The 24,632-nt window shown below is 42.2% G+C and overlaps 1 protein-coding gene across 5 annotated transcripts in view; it reads left to right on the top strand.

Moving 5' to 3' along the window:
- Positions 1-24,632, top strand: part of PLEKHG1 (pleckstrin homology and RhoGEF domain containing G1) — a 213,731-nt gene that overhangs the window by 135,800 nt on the left and 53,299 nt on the right. For all 5 annotated transcript variants that reach the window (XM_074368160.1, XM_074368161.1, XM_045524752.2 and 2 more), the window contains one exon: positions 23,041-23,141. In XM_074368160.1, coding sequence (XP_074224261.1) covers positions 23,041-23,141 — 101 coding nt within the window. The remainder of the gene's footprint in view (positions 1-23,040; positions 23,142-24,632) is intronic.

Raw genomic sequence — 24,632 nt, 5'->3', positions numbered from 1 at the left:
AACAGTGACAGAAATTTAGAAGAGGGGAACACATGGTTTGGGGTATTCATCTCTTTGGTTGCAGTCTGACATGGGATGGTGGACGGGGACCTGGCCTTTTACTTCTTTCAACCATTTTAAATGTTCTCTGAATACCTTCTGATTGATTGCTAATGAACATGGAAAATAGTTCGGGCAACGTTTAGTAAAAGCAGAGTACGCTGTTTGCAGAGCTGCTGTGCAAAGTAGCTACTGGCTGTTCATGAGAGTTCGTGTGTACTTAATGAATGATGTCAGTTTCTTCACTCCAAATCATTATGGCCAGATTTTGAGTCAAAACTTAGGAAAATTATTCAAAATAACTGTATTGGTCAGATTCTCCTGGGGGCATGGTAGACAGCGAGCATCACCATTGTGAAACCTTAAGCTTTGTGACCATTCCCACCACCTTAATGGATCCCAACAGCTGTAAGCATACTGCAGAGCTGCGGCTTCTCATTTTGTCATTATGTGCCTTAATCACAACAAAAACACTTAAATGTAACATGAACAGCAACTAATATCTGAGGATTAAGTACTGATAGCCTCACCCACAGCCCCGTCACGGGGGTGCTAGTAGAATTTTCCATGCACAAGAAGATTACATTTTCAAGGGGTAAAGCAACTTGTCCAAGCCCCAAAGCCCCCCTTTGCTACTACACTGTTATTACAAATCTCCTCTTAGACTCTAGCAGAGAGCTCAGGGGTTGGGGCCTCCTTGCTAAGTTCTCCAGAGCAGGCTGCTCCAACAGCAGTGCAGCAGACATCTGGGGCTGGATCATTCTTGTTCGCGGGGGATAGTCGTGTGCATTGTAGGACATTTAGCAGCAAACCTGGCCTCCACCCACTGGATGTTAATGGAACCACCACCGTCCCCACTCATGACAACCAAAGATGCCTCTAGACATTGCCAAATAGCCCCTGAGAGACAAAAGTACCTTGGTTGGGAACCAATGTTCTAAAGATTTGGAACACACAGTGTATAAAGGTAGGCTAAGCCACAGTAACAAGTAAGCCCCCAAATTCAGTGATTTAATGCAATAGAAGTTTCTCCTTTTACAATCCTGTGTGTGTGTGTGTGTGTGTGTGTGTATACAGGTTAGTGGGAGTGCTGCTTCTCCGCACAGTCATTGAGGAGCCCAAAAGATGAGGCTCTGTCACCTTCAGCACGTGGCTCCCGAGGTTGGCTGGGGTCTGCTCCATCTCAGTCAGCTGGAAGGGCGAGAGGACATGGAGACATGCATGGGGTGGGGGGAAGAGGGAGGCAGGGAGGGTTTCTGGGACAGGCATAGGAATGGCTCACCCCGTCTCTCATTCCACATCAGACTGTAAGTTTGGAGGTATGGTCTAGCCACATGCTCAAAGAAGGTAGGAAACATTTGTGTGAGCAACTGCCAGTCTCCACAATATAGAACGAAACCTTCTCATTGTAAAACCTACACCATGCATTCCACCACCAGCACTAGAAGTAAAAACAAAAAATACATAAAGAAGAAAGCAGGAATTGGAATTTGCAGGTACTAACTACTATACATACAATAGAGAAACAGCAAGGTCCCACTGTAGAGCACAGGGAACTATATTCAAGACCTTGTAATAGCCTATAATGGAAAAGAATAGGAAAAGGAATATATATACATGTATATATCTAACTAAATCCCTATGCTGTATACCAGAAATTAACACTACACTATAAACTGACTATAATTTTAAAAAAAGAAGAAAGCAGGAAAGATTTTGATGATGCTTACTTCTGAGATTATACTCTACTAAATAATAATAATAATAATAATAATAAATATGTAATAAATAAATGTTTTAAACGGGATTCTTCGTTTAGGGCCTGGAACAGATTCAAACCAATTGGACCTTCTCTTGTTTCCCCCTCTCCTGTTCCATCACCACCACCCCCTTCTTCTGCCGTCACTCCTAACTGCCTCCCCCTTTTGTTTTATAGTTATTTCTGTCCACATGACCTGCCAAGAGGGCTCTTCGGGATTATTGAACACAGTAGGTAGCATTTCAGTTTAAAAAGAAGACTGCTGGGTCTACATAGTTCAAAGGCAGGGATTTTGCTTATCTTGCTAGTGTTCCCGAACCTTCTGAGGAGGCTGAAGTCAATGAGGCTAATGGACTAATGCCTTCATAGACTGATGATTCTTAGAAGCTGCAAGGTTATTGCCACATTGATAAAATTTATAAGAAAATTGAATGTCCTCCTTTTTACTGCCCTGCCCTTCTTCTAAACTCATTTCTGTAACTAAGCCAAAATGAGAACTGTGGACACTTGAAGAAAAAGTAAGCAATGAAAAACCAAATTGTTCAAATCGTTCTAATACATTCTTAGGCCTTGCACACCCCAAATCAATTGACATCATGATGAATGGTTTTCCACGAGAAGTTGAAGTCAACTTGCATCTTTTCAGAGGTGAACTTGGACAAAGTAAATTTACCATTGATAAAGCATAGTCTATTTATGTTGTTAACCTTTACCTGGAGTACAATTTTCAAAATACTAAGAACTTTGTAGCCATAGCATGATTACCAGTTGGTATAATAATTAGGGATTTAGTGATGTTCCCCCTTGTCTCCTTGAGAAATACTAAACCTTAGGTAATGGAAAGTCACCCTTGAGTTCCTGATGATCCTGACTGTGGCTTGCTTCTTGAAACTTGGGGCCAGAATGAATAGTTGAGGTCAGTCTAAGGATGTCCAGGGATTTGGAGGCCCTTTGTCAAGCTCTGTAGGGCATTCTTCCAAGGTTGCAAGAATTCATGATCTGAAAATAGATTATAGAAGGAGATTGTTTTTAGCTCCCATATCATATGTCTAAGACCCAAGAAAGAGAGAGTGCAGATGGTAGAGGGAAAGAGCTGTATAAGTCTCAAAGTGCCCATAATCAATTCTGCTATAATTTGACATATGACATATGTGAGCCTAAAAATCACTGTGCAAAATCATATGGGGGAAAAATGGATTCCAAGCACAACACTCAGAAACATCAGTGACACAAAAAAAGAAAGGAATCAAACAAAAATGGAAACAGTTTTACACATGTTAAATGGTTAAGAAATACATACCTACTATGGTAAATATGATACTTCACCTTATAAAAAAGCCCTAAAACTTCCTATAGAAGCCACCTGGTTCCCACACCTGCCACCCTCTGTGAGAGGAAGGAAACAAAAGGGAGTGAGAGAAAAAGTGAGAAAAAAGAACAATAAAGATGGAAAAGAACAGAAAGGGAAAAATATACAATAGGCTAAGAGGAAAGAAAGAAAAATTAAAGCGAGAAGGGAGAGGGTATATCTCAAGTGATAGAGCACATGCTTAGCATGTATGAGGTCCTGGATTCAATCCTCAGTACCTCCTTTAAAAATAAAAAATAAATAAACCTCCCCCCTAAAGAGAGAAGAAGCTATTGCAGGGCTGCAGTTTATGAGTTATTAGGATGTAGGGTTACCTGACCTTGATGCAATATTGATACACCTGACATGGAGAGGTGTGGCTCTCCTAAGGCATGCAGGTGGACTGAGGTAGCCGGTGGGTGTTTGCAGGGGTGTGTGTGTGTGTTTGTATTCCTCTGCTGCTCTCCGGAAGTGGATGCGCTTTTCTGTGTTCACCTAGTGTTTATCGTGGCTGTGATCCTACCTCAGCAAAACTGAGAAATTTGAATTAAGTTCAGATTTCTCCTTAGTCTATTAATCATGTGGGAACAAATTCGTATTTTCAAATGTTAGAGAAGAACTGACCATACTTACTCTCTACAGTATTATGACTTGCTACAAATAGGTCTCACCTCTGCTCAGACTAGAAGGTTAAAGAACACTATACCTGTTGTCAAAACACATGGTCTTCCATTTGTGTTCAAAGGACTGATAAAGACAATGACAAATGTCCCTAAAACACTTTATTTCCACCCTATAAGAAAGAAATGGTTTAAAAGAATCTCAAGCTCTCTAAGTAATTTGAGAGTTTATTGGTATTTCTGAACACTAACAAATTTTTTCACCCTAATCTTGGACCCAAAAATATGACTACTTGAAAATACAAGTGTTGTGGAGTTGTAGGAAATTTTTCTTTTACTGAAAGGATTTTCGCAATTCAGTCAAATACTCCTACGCAAGCTGTAGCCCTTGCTGTTTATGAAACTCTTATTACACCAGGGAGATTTAAGGGGTAAATATTAGTATGTTTCTGATGTTAAAATTAGAATATTTTCCACCTACACTTGCAGATTCAGAGTTAGACAGTGTATTCAAGGAAAGGATAGACTTACTGTGTAATTCAGGAAAAAAAGAAAATAGAAACTATTTTTCTATACATTTCACAGACATAACTGAGTACATGCATTTCTTTTGTGAGATCGAGCACTTGGAAGAAACATTTGCAACTAAAAAGTCTCTTCCCATTCTATCAAGCTTTTCTTTTAAGGCAACATTTTGATTTTCATTTGAATGAAAAGGCATTTCAAAACCTTCAGTTAACTCAGGTGATTGGGCAGCTATTATTGCTGGTCTGCTAGGGAACTGCTAATATATTTCAAAGACTGCCTGTGGGCAAAATTCTATTGAAGATTTGCTAAAACAGGTCGTGTTCAGTTGGGGTAGAATTATGCTGCCTTTTGGGTGTGTGCCATCTTGAATAGTCCATTAGACTGAGTGGGTAGAAAATTACAGAATTCAGGAAATTGTGTTCTAAACAAACCAACCTTTGGTTGGGAGAAGTTTCCCATGGCTGGAAATTTCTTCCAAAGAAAAGATGCTGCTTCTGAAACCAACTACATAGAACAATTTACCTGGGTTCTTTGACAAGCCTAAAGCAAGGTGGTGTTGAAGCAGCCCTGCTCTGTAACGCCTAGGGAAGAGGGAAGAGGCGACCTGGACTGATGTGGGACTTGTCAGCGTACATAGCTTAGTAGTTAATCATTTTCTGATCATTTCGATTTCTCCTCTGCCCACCACGACTTTGCCACTTAAGGGGGACTATTCTATACAGCAGCTCACGTGGAATTTCTTTTAATCTCTTTTTAAAACTGTGTTAAAATATACATAATGTTTATTATTTTAACCATTTTGAGTATACAGGTTAGTGACAGTAAGTACATTTACACTGTTGTACGCTGAGCTACATAACCATCACCACCATCCATCTCCAGAACTTTTCTATCACCACAAGTTGAAAATGAGTACCCATTAAACATTACCTCTTCACTCCTCCTTCCCAAAGCCTCAGCCAATCCTTTTTATTTTTAAAAATTGTGGAAGAATACACATAACATAAAATTTACTATCTTAACTATTTTGAAGTGTACAGTTCAGTGGCATTAAGTACATTCACAATGTTGTTCAACCAATCTCTAGAATTCTTTTCATCTTGCAAAACTGAAACTCTGCCTGTTAAACAGTAACTCCCCATTCTCCCCTCCCTCCAGCTCCTGATAACCGCCATTCTGCTGGTTCTAGGACTCTGACCACTTTAGGTATGTCACATAAGCGGAATCATACAGTGCTTGTCCTTTTGTGACTGCTTATTTCACTCAGCACAATGTCTGCAAGGTGCATCCATGTTGTAGCATGTGTCAGAATCCTCTTCCTTTTTAAAGTTGAATTATAGTCCATTGTATGTACATATCACATTTTGTTTATCCATTCTTCTGTTGGTAGACACTTAGATTGCTTCAAATTGCACAGAATTTTTAAGTGGAATCACACAATTTTAGAACTGGAAAACAACTCAGGGAGATCTGACTATAGATTCTGAAAGAGCAAGGTGTGTGCGTAAGTTTCTATTCCCAGCAATCAACACTGTATCTGACACTTAACAGGCCATTGGTAAATGCTTGCTGAATGAATTATCTAGTTTTAATCAATCATTTTTGTAGGTGAGGAAATAGAGATCCAGAGAACCAAGTGATCTCTCCAACTGGATGCAAATCCTAGTTCTGCTACCTATTACCTTTGATCCTGAGCAATTTCTTAACTTCTGTAACCTTCAGCTTCTCCTCCTTAAAATGAAAGATATTGCATACCTCATAGGATGTCATGAGGCTGAAAGGAGGGAATGCCTGTAAAGTGGTTTGCACGGATCCGGAATAGTGTAGACATTCATTCAACAGCTGAAAGCTGTTCAAGTCCTAAACCCTGCAGCTGAGTGTTGGCAGTGCCAGGACTATATCCAGGTCCTGTCTCCCAGCCACTTCATTTAGAAACAGCAGAAAAATGTAGGAAGCATTTATTGAACGCCCCTTCCATACCAAGTAAGGAGGGTTCTCTTACATGTTAGTGAAAGTTTCTGGGAACACAGGACTTTTATTGCCCAGCTGTCCACATCTCAGCCATTGACAAGGATGAAATCGACATGGACCACGTGTAAAGGGAGGAGCCTGTTGCTCCTATGTCTAGACATCGCAGAGCTTAGACAAAACCAGAGCAGTGAGACAGAGAAGTGGGAAAACTTAGGATCACCTCCTTAGCACCTTCTTGGGACAGTCTCAAGCAACCTGTGGAATTACCCCTTTTACCCCTAGCACACTAAGAGGTAGCTTTTTGAGGATGAGAAATCGTCTCCTGCAAGACCAGAGGGTCTGGGCTGGTCTACTTTTGATAATTAACAGACCAGTTGATACTCTAGGACCCTGTTGTGCCAACTCCTATTCTGAAGTAGGAGCTGGCTCTGAAGTTCCAGGTCCTATAGGAAAAGGAAGAAAGTAAAGAAGGTCATTGATAAATTGTATACATTTACTTGATATTCAAAATTGTCTGGAATGTTCTAGATACTACTTTTGGCAAGAAAATCCACTGGAATAAAATGCCTACTTCAAAAATAGGAAAAAGTAAAACATCGTAAAGATCCCTTATGAGAAACTCACAGCTAACAGGTCATCAGGCTGATTCACCCTAAGGATAGTAAGTCCTTATAAAGAGGTTCAAAGGGGCTATTATTTTTTTCAACATTTTTTTATTGATTTATAGTCATTTTACAATGTTGTGTCAATCAAAGGGGCTGTTATTTGAAGAATTAAAGAATATCACCTAAGAAATATGGTTAGGAGGAGCAGCTAAAAAATAGGGTTTTTCTAAAGCAGAGGCTGCACCTGCGTATCACCTGGGGCGCTTTTGCAACTCCTCCCCTCTAAGCTGCACCCTGGGCTAATGAAATCTGAATCTCCGAGGGTGATGTCACTTTTTCTTAAAGCTCTCCAGGTTCCAATAAGCCATCAACGTTGAGGTACACTGTACTAAAGGGATTCTTTTTCCGTTTGTTATAAAGCAAACAGATATTTAAAGGCAGCACAATTTACCCCACCCTCCAGCCCCTGTGATGAAGTGATGAAAATGAAGAAAAGCTAAAATCTGCAAGAACTGCATCCAAATCCTGATTCTGCCATTTCCCTTTGTGATCTTGGATAAGTTACTAAACTTTTCTAAGTCAGTGTTTTCACCTGTAAGATGGGATTAGTAGGGTTGTTGTGAAAATAAGATTATCTATGCAAAATGCTAGCACAGTGCTAGGCATATAGTAAACACCCAAATGAGAATTATTATTAACATACTTAGTATTATTTAGAAGGGCCAGGCCAGTAATTTCTGGTACATTTAAAGTATCATAATATTCTTGCTAGCCTATTGTAAGTTTTCTTATTAATAAAATTAAAATATTTCTTAAAATTATTTTACCTTTGCATTTTAAAAAGGATGTATCTTGTTGGGATTTTTAGTTTACCTGCATATCTACATGTAGTTGGAATTCATTTCCAGTGTCGTACAGGGCTGCCAGAGCTGCAATAGCAGACTGAAATTATTTTCAGAATTTTGCTTTGAGCCGCGCTAAACTGAGATAGATTTAAAAGACAGCACTGGTCCAGGCTCTGGCCCCGTGCTGACAGTCAACCGTGTACCCGTGGACGTCCAACCAGGCTGACCTCAGCTTCATCCTCTGTAAATGAGTCTAATTCAAAAAGCCAAAATCTAAAGATGACTAAAGGTCATAGCTCCAACAGCCTCAGCTCTCAAGAATGTAACCAGGAAATAAGTGAGTCCTTTGAGCAGCCAAAATAGATATTTCAAACGGCGAACAGTCAATCCTGTGTCTTTACCCAAACAGAGGCCCCACGCTCTCACTAAGAGCCTATTTACTCTACATGTTTAAAATAAGCTTAATTATTTGGTTTCCTAGCCCACAGCAAGGGGAGGGATGGGGCAGGAGGAGGTGGATGTGACAGCACTAAGGAGCCAGAGGAAAGAACTCCTTAGTAAATAAATTAACATAAGGCCACTTACAGTGGGTGCAAACTCACCTCCATCACCCTGGTGAATTTCACTTGTGACTTACAGCCCAGAGCATAACCTGAGTCCTTACTGATGAGCCTGAATAGCAGGAAAATTTATTATGTTTGGTAGAGCGTCTGAAATATATTGTCTGATGCTTGAGCTTCATAAACAAAATGATTTTTTAATCATGATAATTGACTTTTAAAATGCTTTTCTGTGTTGTAAAATACACATAGCATAAAATTTATTTTTAAGCGTACAGTTCAGTGGCAGTAAGCACATCCACAATGTTTTGCAACCATCACCACTATCAATTTCTGGAACTTTATCATCCCAAGCAGAAACTCTGTACCTGCTAAACAGTAACTCCCCATGCCCCCTTCCGCAGCCCTGGCAACCTCCAGTCTACTTTCTGTCTATGAATTTATTAGAATCAGACAATAGTTGCCCTTCTGTGTCTGGCTTATTCAACTTAGCATAATGTTTCCAGTTCATCCATGTTGTAGCATGTGTCATAATTTCATTAATTATAGTTAAGTTTTAATACTTAACTATTTAATACTTTAATTCCTGTACAATAAATGATCCCTCAACAAAAGTGAGATGACGCTTTATAAAAAGTGAAACTCATCCTTACTCTATAAGGAGAGGGTATTGTGAAAAATAACAAAGGCGTGAGAAGTTACAAGCATCTGTCCGACCCAAAGCAAAATGGAATGGTTGTTCTGAATGTTAAGATTTGCTGTTTTGTTAAACTAATATAAAAGAATCCATAATGATTCTTGTGCTTGAATCACACACACACACCCACCCAAAGTAGATCACATAAAAACTGGAGAGAAGCTATAGCCTGTCTGTAGTTTCAAATGGCAAAATCACATCGAGGCAAAATTACTCCTTTGTTTTCTCCACATGCTGCCTAAAGGACAGTGTCTGTGTGTGTGTGTGTCTGTGTGTGTCTGTGTTCGGGGAGGCAGAGTGAGCCATTCCTTTAAACTACACTTTAAAATATTTTCTTCTGAAACGAGCCTTTTTTTCTCCTTGGACCAACAAGAAATGTTACAAGTTTTCCTCCAGTTTTATAACGGGGCTTAAAGTTACGCTGTTAACCTTTCAGAAAGCTCTAAGTGGGAGATGAGTCAGGAGGGGCACTGTCGTCCTGGCGGCCGCCTACCGTCAATACAGAAGGGCTGAAAAGACTGCCGCTTTTGTCCCGTTTTCCATAAAGCAGTGGATAAATCATTCAACCCAGGGGGCTGTTTACAGCCTTGTAAATGGTGTTCCAAATGCAAATGAATGTAAAGAAAAGAGTGAGAGTTAATCTACTTTTGATTAGGGAAATGTTTCTTTTCTTGTGCAAAGGCGGCAGTTAGCTGGGTGCAAAGAGGGTTAAAAAGGGACGCAGAGTTTAGGAACCTTTGTCATCTCTGAGAGGCCGCATTGTAAAAATGCTGTCCCTGAGACCACGGGGAGGGGAGGGAGTAAAGAAGAACGCTGGACTGGGTTACAATTCAGTACAACTTTTGCCACTTTGAGAGCTTGAGGGATCCACCAGGGACTAGGTTAACTCTTGCCTTCTGGGCTCTGCTTCATGCACATGGCAGATGGATCAAGTTCACAGGGATTCACTCTGCAAACATTCTACAGCAGGACCCCTGGTCATTGCTGACGTCAGTTTTGTGGGAGAGGAGGAGCTACAAGGAGATTTTATAGCACTAGGTGTTGATTCCTGTAACTTCCTTTAGCATGAAATTATAAATGTAAATATTCAGGGGAGCCCCTGACCCAGACAGGGGCGGCAGGGGGCAAGGATCAGAGAAAGATTCCTGGACGAATCTTGGAGCAGGAGTTAGCCGGGTTAGAGCGTTAGGAGGGACAGTCTGGATGAGTGATGCATGGGAAGACGGGACTTTCCAGAAGGTACCAGGAGTGGGTGCCTGTGTGTTGGGGGGTGGGTGTGAGCAAGAAAGTGATAAAAGATGAGCCTAGAAAAGTAGGTAGGGGTGCAAGCCAGGAGGGCCCTCCCTCTGTGCTGAAGGCTGTGGGGAGTAATGGAAAGAATCTGAACTTTAAAAAGATCACACCAGACTCATTCTGAAACATTGGAGGAGGTGGGACCACCGTCGAGGGTTTAGTTGGGATGTCCTTGTCGTAGTCCCAGTGGAGCTAAGCTGGGAGACCAGGGCAGCAGTGAGCGAGAGAAGGGCTCAGTTTCAGAAGAGCTACCAGCGGGAGAGGTGGCGTTTATTGTCCGGTGGACATAGCAAGTGAGAGGGCCGGGGTCCAGGAGACTTTTGAGTGTCATCGGGGCTTTGTGTGCCTGTGTGTCTTCTAACCATCTTCAGACCCTCTCCCAACAATGCTGCTCAAGCACTTAGCCTTCCTATGTCACTCTTTATACCCTTGGACAGAGAAAGGGGATGAGAGAGCCTTTTATTATAATTTGTCAGTGTACAGATAGAGTTAATATTTTTTAATTAAAAATTTTTTTTCATATATGCTTCATAGACTTTTTTTTTTAAATTGAAATGTAGTTAATTTGCTTTTGGTCCAAAAGAAGTTCCAGTCTGGCTATCTCCTTGTCCTACTGGGGAGACACCTGGGGCACAGACGGACACACAGCAGCCGCTGCTACCAGCCAGTGTGTGCTGGGCACCACGTGCCGGGCACCTTAAATGAACCTTGTCATTTAACCTCCAGAATGATGATCAAGTGGGGAGTTGTGTTATCCCTCCTCAACAGCTGAAGCAGTGAGTGTCAGCAAGGCCAATGACCCACCCCGGGTCCGGCTCTCAGACCCAGGCTGCCTGCCCGGGTGGCTGGTGCATTTCCCACCACACAGCTCCAGAGCCAGCGCTGAAGCCAAGGCCTTCAGGAGGAATCTGCTGTCCCTTCCCCAGTGCCATACTCTGTCCTCAGATAGATCTGCTGTTCTGGAAAGTAGCAGCAGACAGAAACTGCATCTATTGCAGGGGAAAGCATTGCAGTGTACTTCTGTTGAGATGGTAAAACTGCTGCTGCAGAAATTCCTCGTGCACAGTCTCTTCAAAAATCATTTATGGAAACCTCATCCTCTGAGGTCTCTCTCCTCTCTCTCTCTTTCTTTCAGTTCTAAGTAACATGATGGCCATGGACTTTGCACTTTAGATTTAAGAGAGGAGAAAGATTAGTTTTCCCCAAATCACACATTTTACTCCATGGGCACAGATTGGAACCAGGACTCCAGTATGGCAAGGAAATCTTTGAATTTGCCCCATTCCAGAGGCCCAGCACTCTTTGAGAAAGTCACGTTTCTTGGGAGGGTCCCATCATGCTGGCCCACCTGCACCCCGTTTTACCCTCCACACGGTGCCTCTTCCAGCTCCCCTGGAGGTCACCAAGCCCCTGGCTGTTTCTAAGTCAATAAATAACTTCTGGTTAAGACTGTGCTGTAATGAAGTCAACAGCAGAATAGCCGGAGAAGCAATAAGATATGTCCTTAGGGCTGCTCATTGTTTTTGGTACAATGAACGGAACGGTTTCCCCTATGCATTTCCATATTTAGCAGTGGATTACCTAATACTGCCAGAGTAGAATCACATTCATCCTCTTTGAAAAACTGCCTATAAAGAGATGGGCACCCCCCATGTAGGTTCTTTATTTAAATATATACAGCCTTGTTGTGTTGCAATTTTCAAGTAGAACAGCTTGACCTTGAGGGTCAGTGTATGTGACTCCGCAGATGGGAAGTCGAGTAATATCTTCCAGCCCTTTCCTCTCTCTAGTTAATATTGTCCAGGTGGACTCTGCCTCGGGGCCTGGTTGAGACTTTAGTTTGTTTCAAGGTTAGAGGTCCAAGTAAATTAGCATAAATTGTGCTAGGCCTTTGTGTCTAAGGCCTTGTTTCTTCTCCATCAAGTGAAAAGCTGCTTGAGCAACTACTGTATACAGGCCAATTGCTATGAGAATGACTTACGTCACAGTTTCTGTCTCAGAGACTAGAAAGTGTTCCAACTCATTAAATAAATCATATGGTTCATGACTGTCCAATACATCATTAGGCCAAGTGCACACTAATGTGTATGTGGAAAACTGTGATGTGTATGTGGAAAACTGCGACTGGACCTGTTTTAATGGACCATTATTTGGTGTCCTTATTTCAAAATGTCTGGTGCCCTAGAACTGAGAGTCCTCGGGTGAGGTATGGGTCTGATTTGCCAACAGGAAATGTTTTGCTGAGAAATCAACAGCCAACCTTGTGGGCAGAGCTCCGTGGAAGAAGTCAGAGCACCACTGATAAAAATCCAGACCGACGGTTGTCAAAAGTGGGCGCCGGAAGCTACTCTAATAAGCTCAGTAGAGTGCACGCTCCCCTGTGAAGCAGTAAAACCCCCTGCAGGGCCACTTACCCACCATCGTAAGGAAGCCGGCCCGCACAGGTCCTGCACCTCTTTGTGCACCTCATCTCAGTGCATCAGCCCTTTCCCCTGACAAAAGCTGTGCTTGCAGACCTGCTGTTTCTCTCTTCATTTCTGATTGATCTTCATTTGACGGTGATTCCTGATTCTATACATTTTAAACTCTCTGCTTTCCAGGCTCTTCATTATGTAATTCTTTTGAAACATACTTAGAAGTAGGTTGGCGCCGGGAGGGCAGGAGAAATGCATGTGTAGTGTTTCTGCATGACTGCTTTTGTAAAGGAGTGTGTTCCTATGGGAAGAGCTCTGTAGAGCGATGCAAATAAAGAGGGGTGGAATGCCTGACCCTGGAGTGACTGGCAAGGACAGTGGGATGTTTTGAAGGAGTAGAGAACCAGGCACTAGTGACACGGAAGAGAACAGGTGAGCAGAATGGGAAACCAAGAGCCAGTGTTGAAAGGAAAATGGCAGATGGCTGAGAGCTGGTGTGCTTGGCTGATGGAAAAGCAGGCCTGGAATGTGTGCTGAGGAACACACGAAGGAAGTGGGTTCATCCTGTGAATAGACCCGTACTGATTCAGGTAGAGTATGTGACAGTCCTGGCTCGCGCAGTCACAGAGTTCAAGTGAGAGTGTCCTCTTTGATGGGCTCCTGCCACATACCTGATAAAAAACACATTTAGTCCCAGAGTAAGCATCAAACTTCTGCTACTTAAAGATACTGTATTAAGGACTAAAATCTTTTTTTTTTTTTAATTGAAGTGCAGTCAATTACAATGTGTCAATTTCTGGTATACCGTACAATGAAGGGCTAAAACCTTTGAAGCGGTAGTATGGGGTCTGGGGGGCCAAGCTACAGTCAGCTGATCCTGGTTTGCATACAAAGTCATTCAACTCTCCGTGTGACCTTGGGAAGCAACTGAACCTTTGAAGCTACCAGTAAAATGGGATTAATAATGGAACTCACCTCCTGGGGTTGCTATGAAGGTTAAATGAGATAATGCATGTCAAGTAGTGAGCTCAGTGCCTGGCAACAAACCTCATAACAGGAAGAATAATGATGATAATGATCATAGAGCAGTAGTAGTAAACAGCAGTGAGGAGGGCTTCAACCTCAGATGATCTAATAATGTGAATTTGTTTTACCGATGTTTTCTTTCCCATACACGAAACCCCTTGGGCTTTATTTAATTTTTCTTAATTACCATGTTTCAAATTATACCAGCAGTGCCGAGATTGTAATTGTGATGATGAATCCGTTTCTTATTTTCAGTATTTAAAGCTCTGCCAGGACGTGCATCCCTCTGCCCCTTTATCAGCCTTCTCTGTTTTCCTCCTGAAGGATTATAGACGCATCTGATTGTGTTTGTCTGCTCCCTTACCTGGACAGTGGAAAGGGAGTAAAAAAGTATGCTAAGTAAAGGTAGCCCAGTGCCGAGGAAAACCAGAGGGTTCGTTCTCAAGGGAGTGGTTAATAAACCGTTCACTTTCTGATCTCATCAGCGCCTGCTGGGACCCAGGTGCCACGGTTTACTCCAGGCAGTCTGGCAAACTCTTTGGTTGCCCATTTTGAAGACTTTTAAGCATATTTTGTATTTCTGCACATTCAGTAAGCACACAGATTACCCTAGTAATGCTTTCCTCCTTTTTGGGTAGCTGGAAGTGATGCTAGGATTAAAGAGGACAGAGAAAAAGTAATGGTAGATTTCAAGTAAGTATGGAAAGATAGTTTCCACAGACAGCAGGACCTCTTCATGGGCATGCCCACCTCTTTATCTTAAGAAGAGCTTTTGCAGGTGAGAATGTTGTCGATGTCATTTGAAAATCCTAAGCACAATTTTTTAAATAAATATTTAACAAAGCAATAGAAAGTTACAGTTTTTTGCTGTGTTATCGCAGAAGGGATTCTTCTAAAAAACTTTCTACTTGTTATAAGTAAGGATAATAGAAGAGATTAATTTTAGTGTTAAATTTGCACCCAGCTTCTTTTTAATTATTATGATACATTTTTAGATTTATTTATGTTTATATACATCCAGTCAATGTGAAGTAAATAAAGACAATTGATTTTTGTAACGATTGTCAGAAGTATAGCAAAAATAGGTAACTAGTGGCATTAAGGACTTGTAATATATGAATGCTATTCCTGTTTCTTAGTATCTTGCTTATATCACTAGATTACAGCAGACTGCTGGTTCACACATAAAATATACTCTGCTTTGAGTTTTTGGAGAAAGCCAAACAAATATCCCCAATATTTGCTCTTTCTACTCAATACTGCTGCTTCTAACAGAACTCCTGTTCCCCATCCCTTCCCCAAGTTTCTCTTTCTGGGAAGAACTGTCCGACCCTCCCTCCCACCTCCAGGTTCCACTGTTCTGTCTCCTCCCCGAGAGGCACCTCCTACCACCCCACCCTTCTTTCAGGAGGAAGAAGCGAGACAACAGAGGGGACTGAGCAGGTGCAGGTATCATTTGTCACAGTTTAGCAAGAAGGTCATTCTCAATATTTTTTGCTGATGTCTTATGTATTGAAACAATTATAGAAGGTAAATGAGGCTGAAAGCTCCCCATTTTTTATTCTTCTTTTACTTAAATGTCTCAGAGCCATTGATACTGACTTCCACATATCACTGATTAAGATCAGCCTCTACACCATCAATTAGGAAACCTCTGAGAACCAAATCACATCAGCAACAGAAGCTGCTTTTAACTTTAACTTAATTTGGGTTTCAGTTCCATGCTTGCTCCCTCTCGCTCTCCCACCCCGACTCTCGTTTGTGCATGTGTGTCTTTCTCTGTCTTCTCTTTCCTCTCCCCTTCCACGCTTTATTCCCCCTTTCTCTTCTTGTCTTCTTTCCTCTTTTTTTTCTCTTCTCTTTTCTCCCTCCTCTCTCTTCCCCTCCCCCCATCCTCTCCAACAATGTTGGCAGAAAGGTTTTGTCCTGTGGATGATATATTGTATTTTCAATACAGTTCTCTGTGGTGGGGTGGGGCTGGGGAGGCTACATTATATAGACTCAGGGACAACATTGTTCCCACAGTAAGAGCTTTTGTTTCCAGCCTGATGGGTCGGCCAAAGACCCCCAGTCCCATTTCTTTGGCTATATCTTCTTCCTCCTCCATGAATGTCTATAGAGAAAGAAATGAGATTGATGTGAAGATTAGACTTCTGGTACTTTATCTGCAGGCTACAGCAGGAAATTTTACTATAAACCCTGTTTGGTGGCTTATTTGGAAGAAAGATAAAAGGTTTCTTTCATTTGAAAGTGTTTTCTTCTATAGTCTCACAGCACTTTGTAAATAATTCTTACAACATTTACATTGTTGTGCTATGACTTGTTTCTTTCTCCCTTATTCCCTCATGAGCACCTAGAGAGACAGAGATCATGTCTGTCTGCTTTTTTTTTTTTTTTTTTTTTTTTTGGAATTGAAGTATAGTCAGTTACAATGTGTCAATTTCTGGTGTACAGCATGATGTTTCAGTCATACATATACACGCATATGTTTCTTTTCATGGTCTTTTTTATTATAGGTTACTATAAGATATTGAATATAGTTCCCTGTGCTATACAGAAGAAATTTGTTTTTAATCTATTTTATTTATAGAAGTTAGTATTTTCAAATCTCGAACTACCAACTTATTCCTTCCCATCCACCCCATTTCCCCCCAGTAACTATAAGTTTGTTTACTATGTCTGTGAGTCTCTTTTCTGTTTTGTATGTAAGTTCATTAGTGTCTCTTTTTTTCCCTTTTCTTTCTTTTTTTTTTTTTTTTAATTCCACATATGAGTGATACCATATGGTATTTTTCTTTCTCTTTCTGGCTTCACTTAAAATGATGATCTCCAGATCCATCCATGTTGCTGCAAATGGCATTATTTTCTTCTTTTTTCTGGCTTGTGTCTTACTCAGTTCTGAATGCCCTGCCTCCCACAGTTACTAGCACATAAGTCTATGCCCCCCAAAATTTTTATTAAGTACGTTATAATAAAGCTGTTGAATACAATGCAACTGTTATAGAGAATGAGAAAGAACTGTATTTACATATAGGAATTATGTGTATTTACATACACTGAATGGAAAAATGAAGCTGTGAATCAAGCATAGAGTCTCATTTTTTACAGATATAATTATGCCCCAGAACATAACCCAGAAGCATGCACATCACCTCCTTAACCAGAGTTACCTCTGTAAAGTGACATCTGGGGAGACAGGGAAGGTCCTTGAGGAGGAAGAAGAAACTACTTCATACTCTCTGACTTGGTAGAATTTTGTTTTCTACAGCATAAAGTGAAGCTGACCAACATCATCTTAGTTGGATAGACAGTGCTCCCCGTCCAGACTTCCCAGGAGAAGTGCTCATCTTCCTGTCCTCTACCTTTCATCTCATCCTTTCAACTTGGCTTTTACAGCCACCTTCTATGTTCCTCTGTGCTTACCATTGCCAGTTATCCCTTCCTATCATTTCAGGCTTCCTCCTTCCATCTTCTCCTTCCCTACACCTCCCACCAGCCTGTTCACAGGTGGATGCATGGATGGATGTGTGAATGGATGGATGGATGGATGGATGCATAGATTGATGGATAAATGCATGGATGCATGAATGAATGGTTGCATGCATGCATGGACTGGTGGATAGATGCATGCATGGATGGATGAACAAATCAATCAAAAGATCCTTCCTGATCTTACATCTCTCCAGTTACTGCCCTACCAGTCTCCTTCCTTCCTAACCGAACATCTCATAATGTATGCTCCTCTGTTACTCCACTTCCAAATCAGTCTACAACTCTCTCTAGTCACTGGACTCAGGACACCATTATTCCCTAAATTTCCCTGAGACTGTTTCTGAAAGAGGTAAGAAGCACATATCTGGCTCTGTACGCCAAGATCCTGGGAGCCAGATGAAGCCACTGCTCCCACTTAGGGATGCAGTCAGTGTGGGCAGAGTTCTGTGCTGCCCAAGGCCTTGAGGCTCTGAGTTTGCCTTGCTACTCTCCTTCTCAAGGGCTGTTTGGTGTTCTCACTGCAACATGGGAGCCTCCCTGGAGGTGCCATGGCCTGCTGAACCCCTCCAAGGTTGCAGTTTGCTAGCACTGAGATACTCTGAAGCTACTTTCTCATGGCCAGGAGGTGGACACGTACCTGGGCCCTTAAGACAGGAGAACATTTTGGCCCCAAGCTTCTGTCAGTGCTGTGTAAGATGGAGCCCAAAGCTATACAGTCTAGCTCCCAAAGAGCTCTCTGAGCAAATTGCTCTGTTTTTCTTCCCAGATCCTATGCGGGACAGACCCCTCCTTGGGGATGTCTTACAGTCACCCCGAGTTCACACATGTAAAGCCAGTGTACTGTCTTTACCTTCATACCCCCCCAATCTCTTCAGTCAGCTCAAAAATGGAAAGAGAAAGTGCACAAGGGGGACTCCAGCAGGGGCCTGTGACTCTGAACCCACTGCATCCCTCTGAGGTCCCCTAAGGGCACCATTTGTGCAGAGGGCAACAGCTGGAAAGTAGAACTCGTATTTCTTCTCGGAGCTTCCTCTCACAAGAGTACCATGAGCGGACCTGTGCCCCTGAAGACTCACCATGTAGATGAGTGAGGCCAAAAGACATGCCTTGTCTCCTTCTGACCACGAGTCCCCAGAGGTGTCCTTCAGCGTTTGATCTGAGCACGAGGCAGCCCAGTGCTGGAGGTCCCAGCCAGCCAGAAAGGCCCAGAACCGCCCTGCCAAGGCCTCTGCGGGTTGGGTTAGTTTTGCCTCACCAGCCACGTGGGAAAGAAACTCAGAAGGAAAACTGAAGGCTGGCTGAGCCTTCTCCCCAGAGGGAGCACCCAGCTCTCTCCCCGTGGCAGCCAAAGGGATAAGGAGACAAGGGATTGGAAATGTCCCTGCTAGGAGCAAGAACAGCACCCCTCCTCCTCGGAGTGGAAGGAGAGGGCAGACTCCCTCCTCCCGAAAGCTGTCCCCCTTGACTGGCTCCTTTCTCTCGCCCTCCACGTCTAATTAAACACCGCTCCTCCCCATGGAACTCGCGGAGCACTGGGTCTGGTCTTACCTGCACTGCTGCCCCGTCTAACTGGCCTCCCCAGGGCAGCTTTGTAGCTTCTCTTCTGTTCTTTTCTGATGCTCAGATGATCTTTGGTCTTATGACCTCCTTCAGTGGGTGCCTCCGCCTGCAGAGCATAGACGGTCCTCCATGATCAGGCCTGTCCTGACTCCAGCCACGTCTCACGGTGCAGCCCCACCGCCAGGGTCTGTGCGCACGCTCCCTCAGCCCACCTCAGCTCCTTCTAGCGTGCTGACTGTCACCTTGTATCTCATCACCCTGTGCCCAGTGCTCTAGTCTGTCTTCCTGGATGTTGTGCCTCCTTCTGACGCCTTTCTCTCTATTCTGACTCTTGGTCAACCTTAAAGATTCAGCTCCACTATCACCTCTATAAGACCTGTCCCCGCCCTGGAATTGCCCACGTCCTTCTCTACCCCCTCTCTCCTGTGTGCTGAATGTTTATTTATCAGTCATGCTGCCTGAACACTGTATTGTACTTATTTGTTTACACTTGTCTTTCAACTACACAGGGAGCTCCTTGGGGGAAGGGGTCATGTTTTATTCATTTTTTAAATTCCTAGCTTGTAAAACAGAACTTGGCACACATTCTTATGACCTCAGAAAGAGAGGGGAAGGAAGGTTTGTGTGAATGAATGTGAATGTGCGTTTAAACTGTAAATTGATACACAAGTGCGAGTTATTTCAGGATCAATGGCATCCCAGTGTAACACATGAAATTTGGAGGCAAGTTTTAGATAAACAGATGACTACTTTCTAGAAAAGGTGGAGGGATTGGAGAAGTAGAAAAAGATACATCCTCCAAAATAAAGACGCAAAATCCTCCACCGGAGTTATATCAAAGGGCTTGGAGTCTGGAGGTGCTAACACAAGAACTAGTTCAAAAAGAGTAAGCCATCAAACCACGAGGTAGAATTTTGAAACGTGAGCAAGAGGATTTAGGAATGGAACCTGTTTTCATTTTGTTTCTCCAACGTCTAACTATCCTCCAGAGAGTGAAAGAGTAGGAAAAATATAAAATATTTGTTAACTTTACAGTTCTAAGTAAATCTCTTTTCTTATGGTTCAATCTTCATTATCATGTTAAACAGGTTATAATTTTTAAACATTTTAAATGTTATTTTAGAGGGAAAAGAGAGATAGGGGCAGGGGCATTAGCTCGATTCTTTCCGGGCATCTTAAGGAAATGAAGCAAGCTCCCAAGGACGTTGAGTTTGAATTCTGTCCCAGTTCAGCGTCCTTTCTCCAGCGTCTCTGCTGGACGGTTGTCTAGACCAGGGCTTCTCAGACAATCCGTGGTGAGGGACCTGTGTGTGTGTGTGTGTGTGTGTGTGTGTGTGTGTTCTGATCGTCACACACTGACACTTCTGTAAAACAGCACCAGTAAATGAATTACTAGAAAAAACAAAACAGAGGAAATCAGACATGCAAAATACAAGCCCAAATTGTATATCCTTCTGTCAAAATGCTGGAAAGGTTTCTACATGCTTACTCTCGAGTTCTGCACTTATCTGGTTGTCCATCAATAGCAAACAGTTTGCAAACTGGCTCCTGTCCATTTACCACACTTCAAATAGCAGTGAGTTCAACTTTACTTGGATATTTTCAGTGATAGACATTGCAGGAATAAAAAGGTTATTGAGGAGAGGGCAGACTTGTATAAATCTTACAATGGTGGAGCTGTTAAGGACATAAATTGATTAGAAACATACTTTAGGCAAAATTTATAGTAAGATAATAAAAAATTTTCAAACAGTGCGAAGCTCTTTTTTGTGTGTGTGTCTCCCCACCCCCCAGTGCTTCTCAAAATAGAGTGAATTTTTGATCCTCTTGGAGAGCAATTGTTTTCAGGGCAAAAGTTTTAAATTGACCCTTTATGATTAACTGGAGCCAAAGGTGCTGACATCAAGCCAATAAAATTAATAAGCAGCGTGACAGGCTCTAATAAATTTCCTTGGTACCTTTACTCTGTCATTTGAGCACAGAATGAACTATTATTATCCCCAAGCTTCAAACCTCTCATTTTGGCTTCAGATGATTACAGCTGGTAAGGCAGCGCATGCTACAGTAGTTTTCAGTAACTGGTTTAGGGTTAAAGTATCATATTTAAAAGACTTAATTATGATCAGTGGGGGAAACACGCAGAGGCCGTGTGACTTTGATCTGTTTTCTAGAGTGGCCTGCAAAAATTGGGGCTGCTAACAATCTATTTTCTCAACCGTTTCTGAAAATAAGCAGCTTTTAAAATCTAGTTTCTCTGCCACGGACTCTGGGGTTTTGAAACTCTTTCATTTGGAGACGGGCCATCATCTGCTGGAAGTGGGCCATGGTTCTTTGTCTCTCACCCCAGATGAAATTCTTCAACCCCCTTAACTCAATCTTTCCCTGACTTGAAGAATTTAGTATCAGGTTTCTGCAAATGAACCAGCTTCGCACCTGAAGTGAGAAACAGGATTCTTCCTTTTCTCCTTGAACCCCACTGCCCCCGCCCGCCCGGTGAATCTGGCAGGCGCAGACCATCTCTGTCCCCACCTTTGTGCTGCTGTTTGGTGTGGAGCATGCCTGCTGGTATCCTTCTGTTTTACTTTTAAATTTCATTCCCATCTAGAACCTTCTGTTTCACTGTCTTAATTTTGCATATGTGTCCTTTTAAAATGTTGATCCAAGTATTAACTATCAAATATAAGCATTCAATGCAATTAAATGTTAGCCCATCTTTTTGTGCCATGTGTAATTTTATGAAACTATCAACAAATACATTTGTTCTTCTGAGGAGCTGTGAGTTAGATTTGCACTTGTCGTTCAGAATGCTCTCTGAATTCATTTCTAGCCTTCTTCAGCATTTCTTGTTTGGGCATTCTCTCTCCATCCTGTGCACATAAGCTCCTTATAATTATTCCATTCATAAAAGTAAGGAGGCTCGGTCTTGCTTTTGTGGGTTTTAATGGCAATTACCCTTAAAGCTTGTGAGTTTAATTTCTTATTGCGAGACCACTTTCTCAAGGAGGAAAGATGTTACCACCAAGCTTGTTAAAACATAAAAAGGCTCGTGAACATCGGTTCCTGCAGAACAGTGGCTTTCGCATTAAAGAACCAGAATGGTAGGTTACCCGATGCGCTCTGTGAAACGAGCTACTGAGAAAATTACTGACGAAGCCCTGCCTGGGTTTCATTTGAGGACCACGAAGGGCATACGAGGATGACTGTGGCTTATGAAAGATGAAAGAAACAATTATCTGATGGTTCTCGCATTTCAGCTTCTCCTTTCACTAGTTGCGCCTAAATGCTATTGTGTTGGCGACTGGATGTTGGAATGCGGTTGGAGTGCTGGGATTTTTACGGTCTGGCAGACTTGTCACGGGGTTACTTCCCCAGACGCTGCAGAACTCCGGGGACATTTGGTAGAGGGCCATACTATGCTGTTCAGCCCGGGCTGGGGGGCTGTATTTATTTTTTATTTTACGTTATTTCAGCTGTTTTCATTTTTTTCTTTATTGTTTTCTTGCCTCCTGCAGAGTTCTTTCCAAGCATCACTTGGGAGGAGGGGGCACACTTGGTTATAGACTCAGCACACAGCGCTGTGGAGAGCAGTTTCCCATCTCAGCAGTCCGAATAGCTTCTAAACCACAGACATTTAACCCACTGTGGGCCTGAGCCCGTGTTAGCTACGTTGGGAGCCCTTTCCATGTTAAAACATATGAGATCATTTAAAAGTTTTCCCTGGCTCTTTAACAAAGCCTATGAGATAGCATAAGTGAGTTACATGCTTATTTTATTTTTAAAAGTGTCGTTTTTTAAAATAAACTGGTATTTGAGGATGAATTTAGTTCTGTTCTTTCACAACTGATAGCTTTCTGACTTAAAAGTTATGTTTAAAACAACTCTATCACATGTCAGATTTTTTTCTTTCTGGTTTCCTACTCTATGAGTTTTGAAGTATCTTTTTATCACATAAGCCTTTTAAGGAAACCGCAAACAATTTTGTTATGCCGAAACTCACTTTATCGGTTAACTGTGGTCATTAAATGACCCATCTGGGGAAGCTCTAATAAATTTGGGGTGTAGATATGTGAATATAGACTACACTCTTTCCCTCTGCTCCAGTTCCTTGTTTTATAAACGCAGGAGTATTGTCATTATTAACAGACTCTGTATTCCCATAGTAGAGTCGGTGAGCACATTGCTGCAGTGATTACTTGAAGCTGATGTGACAGATTCATCTTACATAACTAAAGATGGCTTGGCAAAGGACAGGCGTTAAGACATCCTTCTCGTTGATTTCACAGGATTACCTTGACTGCATCAGGGACCAAACAAAGCTTCCTCTGGGGACGGAAGAAAGATTGGCCCTTTTTGGAAACATACAGGATATCTACCACTTTAACAGGTAAGTTAATACTCAAAAGATTGTTCTCACGTAAGAACATGATTAATTTCTCTCAAATGAACGCAGCCAAAGAAAACCTTACCTGGAGTCCCTGATTTCATTTTATAAATTTTTGTGGGCTATCATGCCGTGAAGTCTTCTACCTGGAAACATCCCTGCTTGTGTATGAGTCTCACATTTATTCAAAGTCCCATCTCACTCCATCCTCCTGGCTCAGAGAAGAGACCTTTCTGCCCTGACAGAGCAGCGACATCTTCCTTCCGTAACACAACAGGAACATCCAAAAATATATGCTGGCTGGGGTTCCCAGCATCCCCACCTCTTCTGGATTTTCTAAAAATTTTCTTCTCCCCAGGGAGTGGGCAGGAGAGAGTCAACTCACAATAAATACTTTAAGTCATAACAGATATTAATTCTGATTAATAATCAAAATTTGCAATGCTTAATTTAATTCAAACATGTATTGAGTACCTGTTGGGTCTCAGGCACTGGGCTTAGAAAATCACAATAGTAAACAAGACAGACAGGGAGCTGAAGAGGGTGGGGCAAGCAAATCAATTACAATATATTGTGACAGTTCTTGGAAGACCAAGTAGCAGGCAGGTTAAGAGCACAGACTCTGGCTTCCAACACAGCTGGGTTTGCATCGCAGCTGAACCATGTATGTATTCTTTGGGGAGTTTTAAACAGAATACAGGTCATCCCTGACTTACAATGGTTCAACTTGTGATTTTTTTTTTTTTTTTTTTTACTTTACGATGGTGCAAAAGCAAGATGCACTCAGTAGAAACCATACTTCAGGTTTTGAATTTTGACCTTTCCCTGGTGATGAGCCACAGCTGCCAGTCAGCCACGCCATCACGTCACCAGGGTAAACAACCAACACACTTACAGCCGTTCTTTTTCTCCATTGCAGCCCAGTGTTCAAATAAGTTACCTGAGATACTCTAAGAGAGGCTTTGTGTGAGATGATTTTGCCCAACTTTAGGCTACTGTAAGTGTTCGGAACACGTAGGCTAAGCTTTCATGTTCGGTAGGTTAAGTGTATTTTAATGCATTTTGAGTTATGCTATTTTCAACTTACAGTGGGTTTTGGGGGACATAACCCCACCATAAGTGGAGAAAGATATGTAGAATAGCTCACTCCCTCACTTCAAGTCTTTGCTCAAATCTTCCTTTCACAATAACATTTACCTGCTTATTTTTTCCTTTTCCCCTGGCATTTAGCAATTTCTAACATACTCTGTGATTGACTTTTGTGTTACATCTGTTGTTTCTTCCCTCCCTGCCCTCACTCACAGAACACTCCCCAAGGGCAGGGATCTGCCTGTTTTATTACTGCCCAACGGCCTAAAATAGGGCCTGCTGGCCCATAGGACCCTCCAAACTTCTACAATGCCCTATCACTGTGGGACTCAACCACAGTGCAGATTATAAGCCCTCCCTCTCTTTGCTCACTGAAGTTGGTATTGAGGGAAGGATCCACATCTC

This window comes from Camelus bactrianus, chromosome 8, assembly GCF_048773025.1.
Source record: "Camelus bactrianus isolate YW-2024 breed Bactrian camel chromosome 8, ASM4877302v1, whole genome shotgun sequence".
Classification (NCBI taxonomy): domain Eukaryota; kingdom Metazoa; phylum Chordata; class Mammalia; order Artiodactyla; family Camelidae; genus Camelus; species Camelus bactrianus.
The sequence above is the reverse complement of the archived record's forward strand: the minus strand, read 5'-3'. Positions and strand labels throughout refer to the sequence as shown.